At 36.2% G+C, this 23,737-nt stretch overlaps 1 protein-coding gene across 1 annotated transcript in view; it reads left to right on the top strand.

Moving 5' to 3' along the window:
- BAZ2B (bromodomain adjacent to zinc finger domain 2B) overlaps positions 1–23,737 on the top strand; it is a 139,331-nt gene that overhangs the window by 69,956 nt on the left and 45,638 nt on the right. Inside the window, 8 exon segments of the mRNA XM_050711467.1 lie at positions 6,676–6,837; positions 7,903–8,096; positions 13,328–13,537; positions 14,246–14,644; positions 16,774–17,383; positions 18,751–19,047; positions 21,220–21,280; positions 21,861–21,969. Coding sequence (XP_050567424.1) covers positions 6,676–6,837; positions 7,903–8,096; positions 13,328–13,537; positions 14,246–14,644; positions 16,774–17,383; positions 18,751–19,047; positions 21,220–21,280; positions 21,861–21,969 — 2,042 coding nt within the window.

Genomic DNA, 23,737 nt, shown 5'->3' with positions numbered 1-23,737 from the left:
TCAGGGCCTCATCCAACCTGGCCTTGAACACCTCCAGGGATGGGGTATCCACAACCTCTCTGGGCAACCTGTTCCAGTGCCTCACCACCCTGTGAGTGAAGAATTTCCTCCTAACCTCTAATCTAAATCTCCCGTCTTTTTGTTTAAAACCATTCCCCCTCGTCCTGTCGTTATCCGATTGATCAAAGAGTAGCTCTCCATCTTTTTTGTAAGTCCCCCTTTGCAGTGAGGTCACCCTGAAGCCTTCATTTCTTTAGGCTGAACAGCCCCAGCTCTCTCAGCCTTTCTTCGAAGGAGAAGTGCTCCAGCCCTCTGAGCATCTTTGTGGCCTCCTCTGGACCTGCTCTAACAGCCCCACACCCTTCTGGTGCTGGGTCCCCAGAGCTGGACGCAGGACTCCAGCTGGGGCCTCACGAGGGCAGAGCAGAGGGGCACAATCCCCTCCCTCCCCTGCTGCCCACCCCTCTGGTGATGCAGCTCAGGACACAGTTGGTCTCTGGGCTGCAGGCGCGCACTGCTGGCTCGTGTCGAGCTTTTTGTCCCCCAGGACCCCCAAGGCCTTCTCTGCAGGGCTGCTCTCAGGGAGTTCTTCCAGTCTGTACTCACGTCTGGGGTTGCCCTGGCCCATGTACAGCACCCTGAATCGGACTCGTTGAACCTCCTTAGGTTCACATGGGTCCACTTATCGAGTTTGTCCGGGTCCCTTTGGATGGCATCCCTTCCTTCTATTGTATGAACCGCACCGCTCAGCTTGGTGTCATCTGCAAATTTGCTGAGGGTGCACTCGATCTTACTATGTCATTGGACGTTTAAGGTCCTTACATTGAGACCCTTTTTATGTATATTGGAGGTAATCTTATTCACATAGTAAAACAAAGAGAAGTTCAAGCTGCTTAAGCTGTAGCAAGTGATAGCACTCTGTTGGTGATTCGATAGGCTAATTAAAATCCTGCAGAGAAGTACAGTAAATGGGCCTTACTGGAACTTCAGACTCCATAGCTAGTGTTATTCTAGCAGTTGCTACTTGTTTATTTGGAACTATGTACAGTATATGCATATCTGTAGACATAGATCACTTTAAAATTCAGCTTGGAAGGGACTTCAGCAGGTCATCTAGTCTGTCCTCTAAACCAAAGAAAGGTCAGCTCTAAGGTTGATGTTTTTGATGTATTGGTGATCTAATACATTATGCAGTATTTTAAATTAAGTCTGTAGAGCACTGAGTTGAGGGGTATTAACTTCTCATGCTCTGTTCCTGTAGTCCAACATGCTGCTGGCTGATTTTCAGCTTGGTGTCTAGCAAAACCCATTGGGTCTTTCTGTAGAGCTACTTCCCAACCAGTTAGTTTGCAGCCTGTATTATTCCAAGGAATTGTTCCTTCCTATGTGCAAGACTTTGCTTTTGTCCTTACTGAGTTTTGTATGGTTCTTGCCAGTCCATTCTGCCAATGTATCCAGGTCCCCCTGAATGACAGCCCTGTCTTCAAGTGGGTTGATTTGTCCCACCCAGTTTGGTGCCTTCCCCAAACCTAATGAGAAAGCACCCAGTTCGTTCTTCCAGGTCATTGATAAAGTTAAACAGGATAGATGCCAGGATAAAACACTTGAGTACGCCACTTAAAAAGTTGTTTAAAAATGTCGCTCTTTATAGACTTTTAATACAATGTTATTGAAATCAAGTTAGGTGAAATATATCCTACAAAAAGCAGTTTTCTGAAAAGGGTATTTTGCTTTAAGGCAGAGCTTTAAGACTTCCAGTAGGCAGTCAAGAAAAGAATAGTCTTGCCAAAATGGAGGGCACATACATGGAAGCTTGTAATTTTAAACAGACTGGTAAAATCAGACAGCATAGCTTCTGGTAGAAGTCAGACAAATGTTCCCTGTTTGATCGTGTGATTGCAAGTTAGTATTCTAAGTGTTATAAATGGAGTTGAAAGAATAAATAGTGTCAGATTAGAATTCACTTCTGTGGGAAAAGAATTAGGAGAAAATGTACATTTGCCATTTAAAACTAATTTTTTGCATCCTCTTCGGAAATTGAGCTATGTTTAATTCAATGCAAGTAATCTACAACTGTAGCTAAAAATGTGAAATGTAATGCTTATACAGTATAAAAGCAGTTTCACAACTTCTACAAGGCAAAGCTAATGGCTTCCCTAGAAATTCTATTTTTCATGCTTGATACAGGTAGAAACTGTATCTAAAAGCACATTAGAATGGATAATTTTCTCGTGATAAATAAAGTTTCTGTAAATTGTTTTTTTAAAGTTGGCTTACATAGATTTCATTTTAAACCTCAAAAATGACTAGAGTTATTAGGATTTTTGAATTGAATTTTATAATTTCTAAAATGTGCACAATGCATCTGTTATTTTGCATACTTCATTATTAGCTTGTGTACTGTAGGCCCCTGAAGCAGATTTCATGTCTATTAAGGATAGGTACATCGTATAGTTCTGCTAATAAAATGATCTCCCTCCATTTCTAACCCTGTTATGTTAAAGGAACAGACTCTTCCCACTGCTAACAGAATTTGCTGTGGCAAATACAATGCCACTTTTTCATTTTTACTTACAGACCTTTTATTAGAGATGCGAAAGTTTTCAGATACTTTGTGTGGAGAAATAGAACAACAGTGCTAGAAGATACAATACGTGAAATTTAATGATAGCTTTTAAAATTAAAAAAAAAATTCTAATGATTGAGGTTGGACTTCACATGATGTTGCATCTGTTTTGATAGTGCAATTTCAAGTGTTGTTTTTTCCCCTCAGGATATATATTCAGAACAGCTGGGGAACAGCCGTGTAACCTGTCCACTGTGTCGAGTGCCTTGCCAGTGGTCAGCCACCCAGTCTTTGGCCTGCATACAGCCAGCTCAGGGTATTCAGAGTTTGGTGGCTTGGGAATACTTGGTACACCCACAGTCTTAGCAGCACATCCCCAGCTAGCACCTTTTCCAGGTAAACATTGTTGCAAAGAATATCAAACTAGAGAAGAAGGCTAACTGTCCTCATCCACTAAGCAAACTTTGTAGAAGACTTCAGACTGTGGGCTTTGTTTAAGTCCTAGGCAACACTGATGAGAAGAAGAAAATACGTTGTTGTATATTGGCTGAGTTTCTCAGGAAGGATGTTCTCACAATGGTCTTCTAAGAACCATTTGAATCCAAGTACTATGTGATCTTTTTTATTCTTTCCATCACAATGCAGCATCCTTGATCATTACCTGTTGCGTTGATTGCATAATGACAATATTTGAAAGTACTCAGCCAATAACAAGATAGACTTGTTTTCCTCTGTAAACATGCTTTTTGTCTGTTACACTTAATGGCAGAAGTTGTATCCAAACCTGAAAAAGGAAATTGAATTTGACTTCTTTTTGTGAGCTCTGTCAATGTTTTCTTCTCCGCACCCCCAGTTTACATCCGTATTGTGCTTTGATAGGGAGATGAGTTTAACTTTTGAAAACAGGGTGGTTTAAGGCCAGAAGCATTGGTGTGGAAGTGTGCCTGCCTGGACTGATCCTACTGAAATATGTGGTCTTAACTTGTATGCCATCCTGCCTCAGTGTGAATGTTCTGCTCTTGGGATGCTGTAGCTCAGGGAGGGTGCTGTATTACGGATTATTCCTTGGGTAAAGGGATATTTTTCCTCTGTAAAAGTATTGTATACTTTTTAAATCGTATGTCTGAGAACCAAGCTTTCTAATGTATATAGGTTCTGTAGAACATTTTCCAAAGTACATAGTAAGTCAAGATGCTTTCTTAAATTACTTTTCTGTAGCTTCAAGGAGAGAAATTCCTACCAGGAAGTGAGGTTCCTAGAGAGACCTCTGCTGTTCCTGTGGTCCCTCCCAATCTCCCCCTTCAGTAGAATTTGGAGAAGTGTGAGGTCAGGGACTGGCAAAAGCCTAAAGCAAATACAGCAAAGAGTTCTGCTAGTATTTTAAAATTTATTTTCATGTAAGCCACAGACTTCTTCTTCGGTTACAAATGTCACATGAGATACTATGTGTATAACCTGCAAAAACCAAAAGCCTCTGAAGGAGTGCTAAATTAGCTTCAAAAAGCTGATACAGTACTGATACATTTGTAACATTTTCATTGTGAGATTTTTTTAATTATTTTTTTCTTACATTAAAAGTCCGTTCAGTTGTACCAGCTATCCTGTGTTAGTGCAGTAAAGTAACAGACACTCATTCTTTAATTTTTTCTTTTCTAAGGGGTGGTAAATACCCGTAGCTTCCCTGTGACTTCATTCCATTTTGCAAGAGCTTTTTCCACTGAGTAAATTGTATTTTTTTTTTCTGAAGTAGGAATAAAAGCTCTCTCTGCATATGACCCTAAACAATTATCTGGCTTTCCGTGATGTTTTTAAGAGTTTCAGTTGACAATTGAGAGACTCACGTCATGCTTTTTTCGAATTTATATATCTGGTTAAATCGGTGTAGGGGATAAAAAAGAATCATAGGATTTTGGTTTGCCATCTCATTGAAAGGCAGTCTTTTCCATAGATTTTGTTAATACAATAAATAGCCAATATAGGTAGTTACGTCAGGCAGTCTAGTTGTACGTAGCTGTTATAACCTTGCTGTAGACTGTTAACTGAATTTGGTAGCAGTTGGTCTGCATGCACTATTGTGTGTGTGTGTACATATATATATTATATATATATATGTACACGTATATACATATATATATATATTCCAGTGTCCATTATTTTTGATTCTTGGTTAGCATGTTCTAGGGCAATGATTCTGTAAGTTTGTGTGACCACTCAGTTCACAATCTTCAGTTTCCAAATTTAAGGTAATGGAGCAGTGCTAAGTTTTCTGCAGACCAGTTATAGCCTGCTTATCATGACTATGAATAAAGTTTTGGAGTTGTTGATCTAGGGTGCCCAGTCTTCTGTTTTCATTGCTGGTGTTGTAGCCATATTTATTTATTCATTTATTTTTTAGTGATTAGAAAATTTCAGTGTCCATTGATACTGTCAGGTTAAAGTTTAATAGCATTTTATATATTCACAAAATACTGGTGCTGAATACTTACAAATACTAAAAAATGAATACTAAGTTACTAAATACTAATACTAAAATACTACAGAAAATGTTCTTCATTTTATGTATTCATAAGGGTCTTAATTACTGTGTGTAACATCCTTACACTTCTATAGGTATTGCTCACTTTCTTTACTTTCTTGGTGCTCTTTTTTTATATTACAATAAAATAAACGTCTTAATGCATTGGACTAAATCTTGCTCCACTATGTGGTGCAAGTCTTTTAATCAAATTTGTAACGTCTATGCGTAAATTAACAATTTCTATACTTTTGACAGTTGTCATCCTCATGGTGTACAGAACTCAATACTTTTGTGCCTTCTCAGCTGTTTATGCAGAAATTATGCAAAGCTGCTTCTGTAGTGATTTTTTCTTTCCTTCAGAAAGATTTGGACAGGCAGTTATTTAATTATGCTTGCATTTTGTTTTACTGTTAACCAATATTCTGGTGTTTATTACAAAATGTTGTTTTAGCTATTGCAGCAATTACTATAAAATAAGACTGACATATAAAAAAAATTCCTTTAAGCAAATCTGTACACTCCTTTTGGGCTCCTATTTAAAGCACAGGAACCCATGTTTCTGTGTCAAGAGCCACGCAGGAGATATTTACCTCTTAAATGGCTGATTATTTTTTTTACACGGAATGGCTATAGTCAGTTTGGTCTTGTGGAATTTCAGAAACCTGCAAAAAGGACTAGATAAGTATTCTAAATAGTTGTTGCGGTATTAAGGAACTTAAAAAAAGTTGTAGGGTCTGTAGCAACTCACTTAAAAGTTCATTTTGCTGGAAAACAAAAGTAAGTAATGATTTAAGATAAAAATTTTAAACAACAGAAACACCAAAACATTAGAGCATTGAATTTTTATTTTTAAATATTTCTCACTCAACGAGACGAATTTATTTTATGAGCAGCATGTCACAAAGTGGCCTCATTGCTACTGGTGAAAAAATAAATAGGGACATCAGAGAAAAAACGAACAGTTGGCTGTTTTCAAATCGAAGGGTATAACCTTTAAGAGTGACTATAGAGCTCCAGTAGAGTACCTAGAATTTTTGAGATTAAATAAGTAATTTCTTGGGGAACTGTTTCAGATCTATGGTTGTGGTTTTGTGTGGTGTGTTTGTTGTTGTTGTTGTTGTTGGGGGTTTTTTTGAGACCCCAGAGCATTCAAGGACTGAGATTGCAGTGGTGACTTTAAATCTGTTCTGTTTTTTTTTTCATAGTTCTGATTTAGGAAGGTTAGTGAGGTGATAATGAATATTCAGTAACAGCCTGTGAATGTTATTCTCTTTATAAGACTAGCATTTTCATGTTGTTGTGATCACTCTCGTGTAGCTTTCTGTTATGTATTTGTTATCAGAATGCATATAAGCAACACCGAATCAAAATCTTTATCAGAGTGACTTAAATGATTTACAGCCAGAATTGCCACAGGAAATTCATGTGATTTAACATGTTTGGTGTTTTCTTAAGTGTTCTATTTTCTTTTTACTCTTCATCACAATTTAGTAAATCTGTTCTAAACTATGTACTGGAACATTCTTACAGAAATACTTAAGTATATCATTGGAAAAGCTGAAGTTTGTTTTTCATTTGCTTTGTGGTGCAGAATGGTGGCGGACAGCGGATACACACTCTCGTTCTGGGGCAGCTTTCTTCCCACCGCTCTTGGGAATTCCACCATTGTTTGCACCACCTGCCCAAAATCACGATTCTACTCCATTCCACTCAAGAGCTACAGGAAAAAATAGTCGGGGCAGTACAGAAAAAGGTAATGGCTAAAGCTGTACAGTGAATGAATGTATTAAACTCGTGCATGTGCAGAAAGATGTGGAATTTGAGCTCTACTTCGTATTGTTCTTCCCATTCCTTAAAAGTTCTCTGTGAAGGTATTCTGTCAGCAAAGTGTGTAACATACAAGTATGGGTTTTCAATAACAAAAATGCCCTTGCTAATACTATTTTTTACCCTTCTACCTTTGAGAATTTATCTGGGACTGAATACTGGGGAAGATTTTTTTTTCTTTTGATGTTTATGGGTTTATTTGTGAGCCTGTACTTCCATACTGAATACAGTTCTGCATATAAAAAGCAGATAGCAAGGTAGTTGTGTGCAGGAAGATATGGAGGAAGAAGGATAGGGCTATGATCTCTGTAAAACCAGCCCGTTAACATCAGAACATTTTTTTTACAATTCAAACTAGTATTTTTTGTAGTGGTACTTAATGTCTTTTGAAGATACAACATGCATTTGTTTGAGGCACAAGCAGCTTTTTTGTTATAGTTTTAGTAGCTTTTAGGACCTGATAGGTGTTTCAAAATCAATCTGATAATAGTTGTGGGATTGCAGAGCAACAAGTTCATGTGGTTATAGGGGTATTTTCTTAGAAAACACTTCTTTGGCTTATTGTGGTTTTCTTTGGAGTTTCGATATTTCAAAATCTGAAGCAGATTGTTCTGTGAGATACTTACTGGATTGTATGTGTTTTTGTACCTTTTTTTTGGAGAATCTTGTTTCTCTGTCCCTGATTAAACTCTAGGATAGCTTGGATTTCAGATCTTTTATTTTTTTTTTTAACCTTACAGCATTAGATTTGTTTGCCCTTCAGGTGATGGGTGGTCTGCATGTGTTTGTTCAAGTAAGTCCATGAGCAATTCAAAGTGATTCTTAGATGGCAAAACTGAGATTATGATAGGAGTTAACTGTGAGTAGTCTAGTGTCACGTTAAGGGTTTATTGAAGCTAGGTTAGTGTGACTGGGGCATCACAAAGAAAGGGCATGCTATTTTAGTGTTTGTTTTTTTTAAGCGTCACTTTGTAAAATCTGTCATTTTAAGGTATAAATGGATCACTGAATGGGAACAGTACCACTGCAGTATGTGGTATCAGCACATCTGTACTATCCACTAGCATTGCAGCATCTGCAGGACAAGTGAAAACTATAACCTCAGGAGCAGGGGGTCGCAAATACAACCAGGAACAAAGCAAAGCTCAGCTTTTGGACACCAGAGCTGACAAAATCAAAGATAAGGTAAATATGCATAAACAACTTAAGATTCAACTGAAAAAATTGAGATGGTAAGTGTTCAGATTTGTGCAAACAGTTGCCTTTTTAAGTGTTTTATGTCAATACAAAATGTTTTGTTGCTTGTTTTTTGTTTTTTTTAGTTTTAAACTTTGTACATGTTTATGAACTATTAGCACTAACTTCACTAGATAACATCTACACTTTTTAACATTTTCATTTATGCAATTATAAAATCCAAGTATATTTTAAACACAAATATTCAAGAACAAACATACTATAAAATATATATTAATGATATATAATTTATGTTAATTATATATATATATATATATATATAATTAACATTTTATAAAAATGTTAATTTTATATATATATATATATATATATATATATATATATATATATATAATCACAATATATATTGACGTTATATATTAGCATTGGTGGACAAAAGGCTTGACATAAGCGAGCAGTGTGCATGTGCAGCCCAGAAGGCCAACTGCATCCTGGGCTGCATCAAAAGAGGTGTGACCAGCAGGTCAAGGGAGGTGATTGTCCCACTCTGCTCTGCCCTTGTGAGGCCCCACCTGGAGTATGATCTGTTAGAGCAAGTCCAGAGGAGGGCTACAAAGATGATCAAGGGGCTGGAGCACTTCTTCGAAGAAAGGCTGAGAGATCTGGGGCTGTTCAGCCTAAAGAAATGAAGGGTCCGGTGTGACTTCATTGAGACCTTTCAGTACTTAAAGGGGACTTACAAAAAAGATGGAGGGCTACTCTTTGCTCAATCAGATAACGACAGGACGAGGGGGAATGGTTTTAAACTAAAACAGTGGAGATTTAGATTAGAGGTTAGGAGGAAATTCTTCGCTTAGAGGGTGGTGGTGAGGCACTGGAACAGGTTGCCCAGAGAGGTTGTGGATGCCTCATCCCTGGAGGTGTTCAAGGCCAGGTTGGATGAGGCCCTGAGCAACCTCATCTTGTGTGTGGCATGCCTTCTTCTGGCAGGGGGGTTGGAACTAGATGATCTTTGAGTTCCCTTTTTCTATGATTCTGTAGAATATTATAATCAAGCTACAACATATAAATATATAGAATTATATTTTCATGTAGTGTAAATCAGAAGAACAAAGTAATATAATTGACTGTGATTCAGCAAAGAGCTTGTGCAGCCATCTGATATTGAAGACATGAGTAGTTTCATAGAGTTAAACTACACGTTCTTAAAGTTCTTTGCTCCTCTTGAAACCAAAATTACTAAATTACTTACTGTCCCATTTCCCGTGTTTTTACTTGGGAAAGCAACTGCTGTTGCATTAGAAACTAAGGAATTCTAGATTAAAATAAATCTTGATTATTTTTTTTGGGGGGTGAGAAAGTTGACCCTGTTGCTTCCTTTCTCTTGCTGCATTATGTTCAGCTACAAGATCTGGGTGTTCTTAGGTTTTGGCATTTTCAATGGACTGGTGTTTGCATGTATCTACATTTAAAAAAAAAAAGCTGTTAAAAATAGCACTAATATTATTAATTGTATTTGTTTAGTGATAGAGCTTTTAATATACTAAAATTAGGGAAATGATTGACATACTAAAGAACATTTTCCCTCATACCTTACTCATTTTTTAAACCATCAGCAACTTTTGAAGGTATTAAGATAGAGGAATTTGACCTTTTCCTCTCTTAAATATTAGACATATCTCTTTCCTTTTTGAAATTCTTTCATTGTGGATATCTGTGCAAAATGTAAGCTTTGTTTCTACAGTTCAGAAGTAAAGCTTTTTTCCAGATAATGTCTGTGGGATATATCTGTATATGTAAATGACATGTCTGACTGATACTGTAGTTAGGCAGAATGCTGGATAAAATTCTCTCTTAATACCTCCAAATAATTTCTCAAAAGGTTATATTGTAAGTAAATAAATAAGAAAACTGTCCTCTGTTTGGCTGTTTGCCCTATTCAGAAAACTGAGCTGGTTAAGTTAGTTACTTGTTAACATGAGTATCATTGAAAGTTTCACTTTTTTTTTTTTTTTTTTCCTTTCCTCAAATTTCAGTCAGGATGTTTGTCAGCATTATTTTCTTCTCCTTTGTATTATCTTTTGTCTGTAAGTATGAATTTTCTTCCTTTTCTGTGAAACACTTAGATGTGGTTGGTGTTTGTCAATGGAGTTATTTGAACAAACTTTCCAATCAAAACATACAGAATGCTATAGAAGAGAAGTGGATCAGAAGATTTGATTTAATTTTTTTTTTGTTTCAGTATGTTAGAAAGTGAAGGGATGAAAGACACGGACTCCTGATGGCTCTTGAACAGGAGACGTTTATTGCCATTTTTCACTACTACAAATACTTCCCCGTAGCCCCATGCGCTGTCCATGAGCCCTGAATCTGTCACACAGTTGATTAGAGACCCTCAGACACGCGCCTGGAGCCAGCCAGCAATTGGCCACTGCCCAAAGCTCATCTTTAACACTGTAGCCAATTTACTTTATCTAGACCTTGCTCAAGTTTTTGTTTCTACCGCTTGTTTCCTCGTTATCTCTAATTCAGGGACGTGTGAAACAGCGCAAAGCCACCTGTGAATTCCTTTCCCACAAGTAAGAATCCACAGGTGGAACTGAGTCTCTAAAGCAGGGGAAAAGTAGTCAGTAGAAAGACAATATTTTGTGCTGCCATTTCTGTAGAGAGATGTTTTGCTCTTAAATGTGAAGGTGTAACATCATTTACCTCTTTTTCTATTTTCTACTCTCTATAGGAGATTTTATTGTGTAGCTTATTTTGAAAGACTTTTAGTTCCTTATACTTTTGTGTGTTCTTTTCTTTAAGGCTTCTTCGGGGTTTTAATTTTTAATGTTCCTCTGATTTCTTTGATCTTGTCTGTAGTTGTAATTTTCTTTCGGGGTTGTCAGCATGTCAGTTTTCTGGGATAATATGTCTTAAGTTTCATCCTAATGTATACTGGTTCTCTTGTTCCCTAAAGTTGCAAATTACTTCAAGGCTTAAGGTAGTTCATAAAGCGTATGTGCACTCATCAGAGAAAACCCATTTTCTTTGGGTTAGATCAAACCGCCTTCTGTCTGGGTAGTGGGTTGTTTCACAGTCTGTGGCTTTGCCCACGCTGAACGTGACCATAAAGTCACTAGCAAGTGACTTTATGTCTCTTGCTAGTCTCCCACTCTAATCTGTGCTGGTGGTGTGTGGGCCTTTTCGTACTGTGGTGTCCAGAACTGCACACAGTACTCGAGGTGAGGCCGCACCGATGCAGAGTAGAGCGGGACAGTAACTTCCCTTGACCGACTAGCAATGCTGTGCTTGATGCACCCCAGGATACGGTTGGCCCTCCTGGCTGCCAGGACACACAGCTGGCTCATATTCAGCTTGCTATCAACCATAACCCCCAGATCTCTCTCTGCGGGGGATGAAGGGCAAAAACTAGGATAGGATCCTATTTATGTAGCTCCAGGATGCATTGTTACTTTTATTACTTCAGATCGTGATTTGTTCTTTATTTAATGACCTTCATGAAAAAATACTCTGCATCTGTGAAAAATATTAAACAGAAAGATACTTAAATATGATGTCAAGGAGGTCAGCAACAAAACATTTAGGACCTACTGTAGACAGGTACAGTTTTTTAGAACTGCTTTTTTGTCTGCATACATTCAGATCACAGTCCCTTACGTGAAATACCAGCTGACACTTTTCTGAATTGAGCAGTGAAACAGTAAATCCAAATAAATATACTTAAATTTTTAAGATATCTCAACAACAAACCAATGCATGTGGTGTTATGCATAAGGCATGTTTAGAGAAGTTTTACTGTGTTCATCATAAGAATCAATAAAGAAAATGTAGTTTAAAAGAACATACAGATACCAGCCAATTGACAAGTAACTGAGACTCAATCCACTTAGAGCTTCTACATTTCATGGATGTTTCGCGATGTAAATTCAGTCCCACTTAAAAGAAGTTTATGTTCTTCTACTAATATAATTGAATTCCTTCTTAACAAGACAAAGATTATTGACATAATATTGCTTTCTAGTACCTTGATTTATTATACACAAACCATGAACAAAATAGGTAACTATTTTTTTGGCATTAACTGTGCCAAGAGGTTTATTTTTTTCTTAACAAACCATTTATTTTTAAAGCACAGTTTCTCTGATGTTCCCATTTGTATTGAATTGCTGCATCTTTTTTTAACCTCTATGCACCATTTTTTCTGTCCATCTATCTTCCTTTTGACTGTTTTTACAATTTCTGTTAGTGACTTCATGTGCCCTGTTCAGATGCTACATAGGCAGCAGAAGCAGAATGTTAATATCTGTAATTTTGTTTCATGTGATTCTCTACCTTCCAGCATCTTTCTGCCAGCTCTACTTTAAATGCACCCTGATGAAGTAATACATACTTTAATGTCTCTCTCACATATCTACCATTATAACACTCAAGTCTCAATATACGTTTATAAAATGTATTTCTTTTAATTAGCTTCTTTAAAAAGCTAATTTTCCCCATATCTTGCATTTTCAAATCTGGTCTTGCAGTGTAAACATCTCAGAGGTTAGTTTGTTTTTTTCCGACATTGCTTCTCCATTCTTCTGTTTCTTCATTCGCTTTCCTGCTCTGGTCAGCAAATTGATTCTTTCCAAGAAGAATTTAAATATAACATTGTCAGAGTATTTCAGCAGGTTTTGGTCCTTTTTCTAGAAGCAATTCCCAGAAGCAATTTGATTGTATTCAGTCGCCAAAAACTTATACCGCTGAATAACACATACTGTGAAATTACAAATAATGTAGTTTAAATGAATATGCTTCTTAAATATATTGGTGAAATTAATACATGTTGTTCTTTATGTGTTATTTTTGCCAAAAATCTTTCGGTTTTTGAATTTTTGGAAGCAATATATTCTGTGGATGTTTTCTAGACCTGAATTCCAGACCAGTTTTCTAGGCTCTAATTCGATTTCTTGCTTTGAAATGTAGGTTGCCAACTACAGTCCTGCCAGTGTGCCCCAAAAAACGTTTTGGCAGGACCTTGTGACCTGTGTAGTTTTCATCACCTTGTGAAATGCTTCTTAGTTTCTTGCTAAGGCTACCTTAGTTGTGTTCGAGGATTGCAGGCCCCTTTACTCCAAAGTCTTAGTGTTTTTTGTTTTGAAGATTATGCATACTAGACGGTGATTCAACAGATTAAAGCTGAACCATTAATAGAGCATTCATCTTCCTGTTAGAAGCCCAGAAAAAAAGCAGTGGAAAGCTCCAGTAATAGCGACAGTGATTCAGGCTCTTCTTCAGACACATCAAGTGAAGGCATAAGTAGTAGCGACTCTGATGATCTAGAGGAGGATGAAGAAGAGGAGGAGGAGGACCAGAGTGCTGAAGAAAGTGAAGATGATGAATCTGATTCTGAAAATGAAGCACATCACAAACCCAAGAACAAGGTATGACATCTCACTCTGATGTTTGCAGTTTTGTCACTGAAAGCTGTTGGTAAAAAAAAAAAAAAAGATACAATGTTTGTACCATAGAATAATTATTTAACATTTACAAATGTTAGGAATGCTGGGTTTGGTTTGGTTTACGGGTTTTCTGTTTTTTTTTTTTTTTTTTTTCCACTTTCCCTTTCTTTGGTATCTTTTTCTTGTTCCTGAGGGGCTAGAGGGTAACAAGTGGTAGATTGTTTTATTGTCAGGTGGCAAATAAATTCAAAAACAAACAAAAAAAAGCCCCACACTGAACACCAAGAAATGATGTGCTGTGCATTTATAGTGTATTGGAAGTATACCTTTGCCTAAATATTGCATTTTGGCAGGGCAGTTGCCTTTTTCCTAGTAGGATAGTTACTTTTCCTGATAACCAATAGAAGAGAAAGATTTGAATCTAATAGGAATCCTGTTAGGTTTACAGTTGACAATACATTTTAAAATGATCACGTCTTAGTACTCTTTCTCTACTATTAGCATTGTATTCATATGCTGAAGCTATCTTGGAAAGAAAAAAAGCCTAAATATGTAACAAGATTTTTTTAATTTATTTTTCATCTTCAGCAAAGAAGAGTATAATTATTCTTCGAGGATGGATGATGTAGTTTTTTTTTTCAGCATCTTTAACTGATGTAATATGAACAGTCACAAATGTATGTTTTGCAGGTGCTAATGCATAGTGGTGTAACAGATATGAAAACTGATGGACAAAAAACACTTGAAAAGTCCCAAGAAAAAAGAACACACCAGCAGATACCTCTTGTGTCTGATTCCCAGACTCACTCATCGTTCCAGTCCCAGCAGAAGCAGCCTCAGGTTTTGTCACAGCAGCTTCCATTTATTTTCCAAAGCTCTCAGGCAAAGGAGGAATCTGTGAACAAACACACTAGCGTAATACAGTCTACAGGATTGGTTCCCAATGTGAAACCTTTGTCTTTGGTACATCAAGCCAAAAAGGAAACCTATTTAAAACTCCTAGTTCCGTCCTCTGATCTACTCAAAGCAGGGAATAAGAATACCTCTGAAGACTCTATCCCTTTGACCAGCGATATACGATCAAAACGAGTGAGTGAAAAAACACTGTTCTTCTAACTATTTGTAACCTGTACTGTCTGCTTAACAAGTTGTTATCAAGACTTAATAGTGTGTTATCAAACTTTCAATATAATGTTAAAATATAATTTAAAGTGGTCTGCAGTTTGTTGTTAAATTTGAACCTTTTCTTTGAAGGTCACCTAGTAACTTTGGTATCATACTATTGTAAATACAGTAAGCCCTGTAGTACTTGGACACAAAGGATAACTAAAAATGTAACTGCATTTGGAAGGGCTTCAGTGTGGTGGTTTATGAAGGTTATAAACTACTCTGTTTAGATGCTGACAAAGAAAGGAAAGGACTTTTTGTGCACCTGTTAAAGAAATTTGAGCAACTAAAATCAACACCAAAATGAGAAAAATACTCCTGAGAAATCTTATGGGCTTGGACGTTTTAGCTTTGCTTCTCATAGTTTTAATCGAAATGCTAGTTTAATACTTTCAATATCTAGTCATATAAGCAAGACTATTCTTTGTTTCAAGTTGGTTATTTTTAAGTCAAAGTAATTAAAGCTACCTTTTAAAATCGTGTTTTAAAACCAGAGAGCTGGAATCCTCAAAAATGTCAATTTACTTTTTTTTTTTTCTCTTAGACGGGGTGTTCATGGATTGGTAGCTATTAACACTCAGTATGGCCTTTGCAATAAAATTTTTATTTCCTTTTTCCTTTCAGGGTTCTACAATATGTTTACACATATCTAACTTAACAGTACTGTAACTTACTCTTTGTAGATTATGTACTTTTTTATTGTTGATTAAGGCAGAATTGTTTTTGTTGACTTGTGATGACTTTTCATAATTTCTGGTCTGTTTATTTGTAATGGAGATTGGAAGAGAAAAATGTAACATTTTAAAAATGTTGAAGCTGGATATATATATATATATGTATAAATATGTTTATGAAGATGTTTCTTTTTTTTTTTTTTTAAATACCTGATTATAAGTAGTGTAGATGAAAAGTAGAATAAAGTCTGATTCACAGCTAGCTCACCATTTAAGGATTTTAAAGTTTTAACACAATTTTTATTCCTAGTCTGGAAAAGAAACACCACTTCTTTCAATTCCCAGTTGCTTCTTAACATTTAAATAAGCTAATCATTTAACTAGAATTTGTAAATAAATTATAATTATGACAACACGTGTCTTTGCCATCGGAAGAGGCTTCTGTTGTCAAATTTAGGTTGAGAGTCTTTAGGAGGTGGTCCATTATCCATTTAGTGTTTTGATTTCTTTGTTTTTTTACTGGAAACAAGCACTATGTAAATATTTTTATAGGGTTTTGTTTGATATTCAGTTTTAAATGGTAGTGACTTCAAGAATGTATTGTATTTGACTTAATATTTAAAAATTGATTTTAGATGCACCATATTAATTCTTCTTTTTTAATCAAGGAAGATGAATTTTCTTTATCCTTGGAATAGTCTTGAGACAAGAGCTTTATATGTATTTCTGAAGCACTAATGACTACTATGTCATTTTAAGTTTTATCTGAAGAAATATAAAGTACTGTTTTTTCAGAGATTAAAGCTTAGCTTATCACAGTGCTTTTGAGTAATAACATTTTTCTGATGATTTTCTGGATAAAACGTTTCTGTGCCAAGAGTCCTCTTGTTTTTTTCTAGTTTTATAGCCATTAGTATGTTTGTATTTACTGTGTGCTTTAAAATAGACAAATTACTAAAGATAGTTTAAATTCAGTAATGAAATTTAATATACTGAAATGAGTAAAAAGTGTGTTTATCTTTATGTAGGTACATAAAGGTAATCTATTTTTCTTTTTTTTAAGATCATGCTTAATTTCTTCATGAAAACTGTTGTCCAGAGCAATGCAGCAATCTTCCCTGCATTATTTAGATCAGCTTTGTTTTGTGTTCAGTTCATCTTTTCTTACTTGATTTACACTGAAAATCCCAGGATTTAAAGACTTAACTTGTACCTACTCATCTCTTCTGTTGTCACTAGCACCTACTTTTGACCTACTAAAAATAGCTTTTCTGAAAGCACATTTTAAAGATTTAATAGAGTTCATCTGGCTGAAAAAAAAAAAAAAAAAAAAAAAGAAAATCCAGATTTTATTCCTCTGTCTTCTTATTTCTTTAGGAACAATATAAACAGACATTCCCAGCAGCACATCTAAAGAAACAAGAATCATCTAAGAACCTGAAGAAGGTTATTGCAGCTTTGTCAAGCTCCAAACCAACATCTAGTTCACCAGCTCATCAAAAACTCACATCTTTGGAAAACAACCATTCTAATCCATTCCTGACAAATGCACTTTTAGGTAATCACCAACCCAATGGAGTTATTCAGAGCGTCATCCAGGAGGCTCCTCTTGCACTTACTACGAAACCGAAATCCCAGACCAAGATCAATGAAAGTGTAGCCATTTCTAGCAGTACCCCCTTTTCTTTGCCAGTGAACTTGAGTGCATGTGGGAAAAAACCAACTGGTAACCGGACACCTGTTATGCCGTCTACCTCTCCTGTGTTACCTGGTTCAGGAAAAGACAAAGCAGTCAGCAATAATGCAGTAAATGCAGTAAAAACACAACACCGCCTTCATTCTCCAAAACTGGTGGTGGAGCAGTTCAGAGGGGTAGACTCAGATGCCCCCAGCAGTAAGGACTCTGACGACTCAAATGATGATGATGATGACGATGAAGATGAAGATGAGGATGATGAAGATGATGATTCTGATGATAGCCAATCAGGTGGTTTAATCTTTTTAATAGGAAAAACAGAAACTTTTTTTGTGTGTGTTGAAAACATGCATTATGCCCACTGTATTTTAAAATGAAGGAAACATTGAGGCAGCATGGCCCACCCAGTGTCTTCAGGATACCACGGAAAGTAGCGCATGCCTCCAAGTCCTTCCTTACGTTGTATCCAAAATCATGTTTTGAGTATTCTGATACTTGGTCACATGACAGGTATACTTTCAGCTGCCTAGTAAAGGGGGTCTGAGGGCCTTCTGGAAAGGCTGTTGAAGACCTGACATCCAGATAAATCACCCAGCCTACAGTTCATGTACTGTTTGGATGGCAGTGTGCTCAGAAGAGGGTTGGAGACAGTAGGCTGTTAACGGTTAATTATTCTGTTAGGCAGAGCCCATTTGCAGAGCAGGCTTCCCCATCCAGAGAGAAAGTAAGGCAAATTGCTTTCAAGTTTTCAAGACTGGCAAGAAAAATGTATTTCTAGGCTTCATTCAGGAGCATGGTAGTGAGTGAGCAAGATTACAGGAAGGTACCAGGACAGTTGTAAAGGCTGCAATGTTCACAGATATCTTTCAGGTTGCTTTTTTAAGTCTTTGAATCAGTTCAGAAAGGCTAGACCTGTTTTGAAGACTTGATTATATTCCCAGCTACTCCCTCCCCCTGTGAGCCCATGTCCCTTGTGTTCAGCTCCACCTTTGTTATTCTCTCTCCTCCTTTTATCCACATACCCTATACTAATCCTTTTTTTGTCTTCAGAACTGTAGCCAGTCTTCCATTCCTTATCCTGTCTACCCTTTACCCTATCTCTAACTCTTCCTTTTTCCAGATTGTGACACCTCCAGTTCTGACATCTCTTTCCCTCTACCCAGTTCCACCATTTGCTTCTTCCTCTTTATGCTAGATTTCACAGCCTGTGAAGTGCCATTCATGTGCAAGTGCTCAGCCACTGCCAGGCTCACAGAGGAGTCTTACTTAGCTGTAGCCATAGTAAACAATCTCTTCACAGAATCATAGAATGGCTCAGGTTGGAAGGGACCTTAAAGATCATCTAGTTCCGACACTCCTGCCCCCCTCTTAAAACACTTCAGTTTCTGTCGATCTTCTCCTCATGGGAAAAACAAAGAATTCAGTTCCAAACAGCGGTGCATTATAGTGGAGGATTACTTTATGCTGTCATTATTTTAGTCGTTTAAAAGTTTAGGTAATTCATTATAACCTTCAATTGCTACTCAGGAAATGTTTTAAAAATTTTGAATTCAAAACACCTTACTTAATAAGACCAAAGACTTTACAAGTGTTAAAACTTAAGTGTTTGCTATTAGTAACCTGGTCATAATGTGCCTTTTGCTACATTGTTTTTAAAGAGTCCGACAGTAATTCTGAATCGGATACCGAAGGGTCTGAAGATGAAGATGATGAGGATGATAAGGATCAAGATGAATCAGATACAGACACTGAGGGAGAAAAAACTCCACTGAAACTGAATAAAACTGCTTCCTCCATGAAGAGCTCTTCCATTGGTCCTGCAGCTCATTCCACCCCACTTAATCTCCAAGCAGCAAAGGCCCCAAGCTCTGCACCAGCTGCTTTATGTCCAGAGTCCCAGCCTGCAGTTTTTCTTGGGACAGCACCATCTACTCTTACACCAAGTACACACTGTGGTATCTGAATGTCTTTTTATATAATTCAGTTATACACCTAAGTGGCATGTGTTGCAAAACTACTTATAAAAAGTAGTTTAGGCACTGATATCAGGTGATTTTTTTCATGAGTATTTGCAACAGACCTTAAAATCATTCAGCAGAATTGCAAATACCTGGAATCTGAACATTACACTTAGTCTAGGACATCTTAGTCCATGTAATTATTTGAGAGAAAGTAAGATGTATTAACCAGATTTCATGATGATTACACTAAAACTATTGTTTGGTCTTTATTTACCATTTTATTCCAAACTAGTAATTTTTTGCTTACTTCTAACTTCTATGTATCATAGCTTGCACACAGCCTTCTATTTCTGCACCTTCTGCAACAAAGCTAGTGGCTGTGTTTTGTTAAAATATATCTTTATTCATTATTTGTTTTGAAATTCTCAATAAGAATGTATGGATCATGCCCACAGAATTATTTTTGAAAGTTTCATGGAAGGAACATTTAGCAGTTTCCTGATACTTTGTAGTGTTTATAATTCTTTATCTGGTTACTAATTTGAATGATGAAGTAATTACAGCTGCTGCAGAAAGGGCTGCGTTTTTGAAAGTCAGTCTCACTCCTCAGTTTGTACAGTATCAAATCAAGTTTCATACTTACTGCTTTGAATTAGCAACTTGATATTTAATTAACGTACAAGTAAGTAGTTTTTTAATGGTGACATCCACTCATAATTGTTTTTTGTACTTGGATTCAGTGGAATAGGTGTCAGATGCCATGTCACGAAGCGCATTAATTTTGAAGGAATATATTGTGATCTACCTCATGTTTTTCCCAGAAACAAGCATATGAATTACACAGTTTGTGGAAGATTTTACACATATTGGGAGTAATCAGAATTCTTAAAGCACAAAGTTACTTTATTTCTTAGAAATCTGGGATGATTTATGATACTTCTATAAGGCTGTTAGTGGATTTTTGTTAGTGTGTTGAGGTAAGAGATACAATACATTAATTTTGTCTCCTTGTTTTAGGCGTAATACTTTTTTCCTACTAAGAATGGCTATAAATCTATTAAAATATTTTTGTGTTCATCTTACCTAAAGGTAATTTGTTGCTGAAGAGGTTTAGAGTCTCTTTTCTATATCTGGTTTGCATTGGAGAACTCATTTTTTCAGTTCAGTTGTATTTGGACAAACAACGTTCCTCCCTCTACCATGAGTGTTAGAAGTAATGTGATGATCATGTTAGCTTAAGACTGCAGATATGTGTCCAAGCAGTTTGGCATTCAGGCATGGGCAGCTCCACGCTGTTTTCTATCGAGGATTCTAATCAGCAGTTGCTTCCAGATCATTCAGTCTTCTCCATTGGAAACCTGTGCCATTAGACCATACGATACTCCTTCTAACTGTAAGAGGTTGGAGCAAATTTCAAAGATGTAGTTTGATAAGGATACTCTCTCATGTCCACTTAGGAAGAGTTATGTCACACTCTTATCACAAGGTCTAGACAAATCTTCCTAAAAGTTAGTCTGTGTACGTAGTTGATAGCTTACTGTTCTCTCAAAAAAGCCTGTGAAAATAACCAACCTTCAGCACTCTTTAAAGCCTCACATTTGATAATTTTTTCCATTTTTTTTTTTTGGATTCAGTCTCTTAAATAGCACCAAACATATCAACAGCTGTTTGAATTCTGAATAGCTGGAATAATCCTGAAAAAATTTCTGCATGTCATAGTTGATCGCAGTCTATGCAGTACTTTTGAAGACAGAGTCTAGTCATATACGGATTTTTAGAGTAAAGGGTATTTCCATTTTCATCTTCTGTAATGAAAAATATTAAATATGTTCTGGTATAGAAATACAGGTGTTCATGGAATTGTTACAGCACATCTGCGTATCTCCATCTGAGAGAGCTAACCAAGGCAAGCAGCTCAGTATGGCATGATTAGATTTTTCTTCTGTTTACAATTCTAGAAGTAGAGGTTAAAGGAAAGCTAGTGGAAAAAGTATCTCTAAAGGAGAATAAGTTACTCTAGTTTCTTGGTAGTTGAGATATATAATGGCTGTAATGTAAAATGATTTATCTTTTCTTTCAAGGATATAAGTATTAAAGGTATATTCTAGGAACGTTACCTTTTTTTTTTTAAACTCTCTTAGGTGTTAATTAGAAATTCTTTTTTAGGCATTTCAAAAAGAAGAAGAGTAACCGATGAACGGGAGCTGCGTGTTCCTCTAGAATATGGGTAGGTTTACATATATACTTGCTATTTCCCAGAGGGGAATTAATATCTTCAAAAATCAGTTGGTAAAGAAATGTTTTAAAGATTTTTGGGGCTGAAATATAAGAAAAGGATTTCAAGGATTTAGATTTTCAACTCAGTGTCTGTGGATCTCTTTAAAAGTACCAGCATATTTCAAGTATTCATTTCTTCATCAGAGTTACTTTTTTGTGAACGTGACCTGTCTTTTAGCAGTTGTGCTGCTGGAAAATAAGTACTTCGGGCTTGTTCTGAGCCGGTAGAGATGCCAAATAACTCCTTAAAGTATAGTTCTAAAATCTGCTAATATGTAAGTAGCTTGATCTAAATAAATTCATGTATAACAAGAAATTTGACAATCTAAATAATAATTTATATTTTGCCTATTTGATTTTTTTTGATAGTTTGTCAAATTAAGATATGTGACCTTTTCACTTTATGTGAAGTTCTGAAATTGTCTTTATTTGTTGAAAAAAATATACTTATATACACCTATTCTGAGATTTATGTTATTTGCTTAAAAAAAAAAAGTGTTGTTATATACAACTATTTCATGTTAATCTAGCTGGCAAAGAGAAACCCGTATAAGAAACTTTGGTGGTCGTCTTCAAGGAGAAGTAGCGTATTTTGCACCTTGTGGAAAGAAGTTGAGACAGTATCCTGAAGTAGTAAAGGTATGTTCCTTTTCTTAACTTCTGTGTTCTAATGCTACTAAGCATGCTTGCAATAAAAAAATTCCATTTTTTCTTCCAATAAAGATCCTTATTTCAAAATATATGATCTGATGGGTAATGTATCTCAGCCTATTACTGATTTGATCTCCTATATATCCCCTTGATAGAATATGCAAAACATTACACTCACAGTTAGCTGTACATCAAAGCTGGGTTGTAATTATTTACAAGCTGAAGTGGAAAAATATGTGATTTTTTCAGTATCTCAGCAGAAATGGAATAATGGATATCTCAAGGGACAATTTCAGCTTCAGTGCAAAAATAGGAGTGGGTGACTTCTATGAAGCCAGAGATGGACCGCAGGTATCTGCTTTTTAAAAAGTAAAGTCTTTGATCCAAGGAAATTAACATAAGTTTAGGTGAAGTAGTTTTTGCTACAATCTGAAGCATTTACTGTTTTTAGCTAATTCTTTCTAAAAAATGTGCATATTTCTTTATGAGAGTTATTGTGAGATGCTGAGAGCTTGATCACTGTCAGTGCTGTAAAACACTCCTCTTAGTGATTTCACTAGGAGATACCAGGAGTTCAGCATACCTCACAATCAGCTCTGAGCCTGGTTTTGTCTAGTAAGAAGGAACTCAGAGCTACATATTTTATCTGAGTCAATGTTCAGTTTTTTTTGACTGAAACTGGTCTTCCTGTCTTGTATAAGCCTAATATTGATAGCAATTTATGTGTATGCATTAAATTACACTCTTTTCATGTATTCGCCTTCATAATATATCTGAAATACATATTTAAATACAAATGTTGGCTGGATCAGGAATCTCAGACTCCGTTCTTAAAATAGTAGATAGTTATGGGAGGGAATGCTTGGTGTACCAGTTATGTTTTACCATGGTTGAACTATTAGATGTTGTGTAGATTAAGTTAGAATCTTGGAGAAATTAATACTATTTTTGATCCATACTATATTTCTCTAGTTTAGTCATGTTACTATTTCTTTAGGACGTGTGCAAAAAATTTTGAACTTTGTCAGTAAATATGTTTTCTTCTTTAAAAGATAATAACTTTATATGGTATGGGAATGTGGACAGATGCCACGCTCTGAGCAATCTTGGATTCAGGCTGTAGTTTTCCCTTACGTGGGCTTTATATCCTGTGGAAATGCATAACATTTACATAGTAAAAATTTGAAAGGATAGTATAGGCTGAGTTCATGGTAAGCAGCTACTTCGAGATAGTGCGTGCTGATTCCTGACTTACAGAGTAGAACATTGTTTAAACCTCTTCATGTTTATCCTTCATAAATCAAAAATTACAAGTTCATGTAGGTGTGAACTGCATTATGTTATGTACCTGAACAGCTTATTCTGAATAATTCTTTATACTGTGAACACAGCGTAACGTCAGGATATCTGTTCTTGTTTTACCCTGTTAACTTTTTCTCGTGTTTCTCATATTCTTTCATTAAACTTATTCCCTTCTTTAGTTCTCTCTTTCTTCTGCCCTTTAATTCATGGGATAATATTCAGATTTGGTACGATACAATTTCAGAAAGAAGGAATGTTGGAAGAGCGCATTCCTGTAGGCAAGACTGGCAATATGCAACATTAAGTTATTGTACATCTGACTGTAGTTTCGACTTTTGGATAGTTTGTGGTAGGTTGTGCTTAGACTTTATTAGGCAAGGAAAAAGTTTATTGTAAAAAGAGACTCAAACAGGACAGCTATTTCAGAAGTGCTAAGATGTATTTATATTTTAAG

The sequence above is a fragment of the Cygnus atratus genome, chromosome 6 (genome assembly GCF_013377495.2).
Source record: "Cygnus atratus isolate AKBS03 ecotype Queensland, Australia chromosome 6, CAtr_DNAZoo_HiC_assembly, whole genome shotgun sequence".
In the NCBI taxonomy this organism is placed as follows: Eukaryota; Metazoa; Chordata; class Aves; order Anseriformes; family Anatidae; genus Cygnus; species Cygnus atratus.
This window is presented reverse-complemented; position numbering and strand designations above follow the sequence as displayed.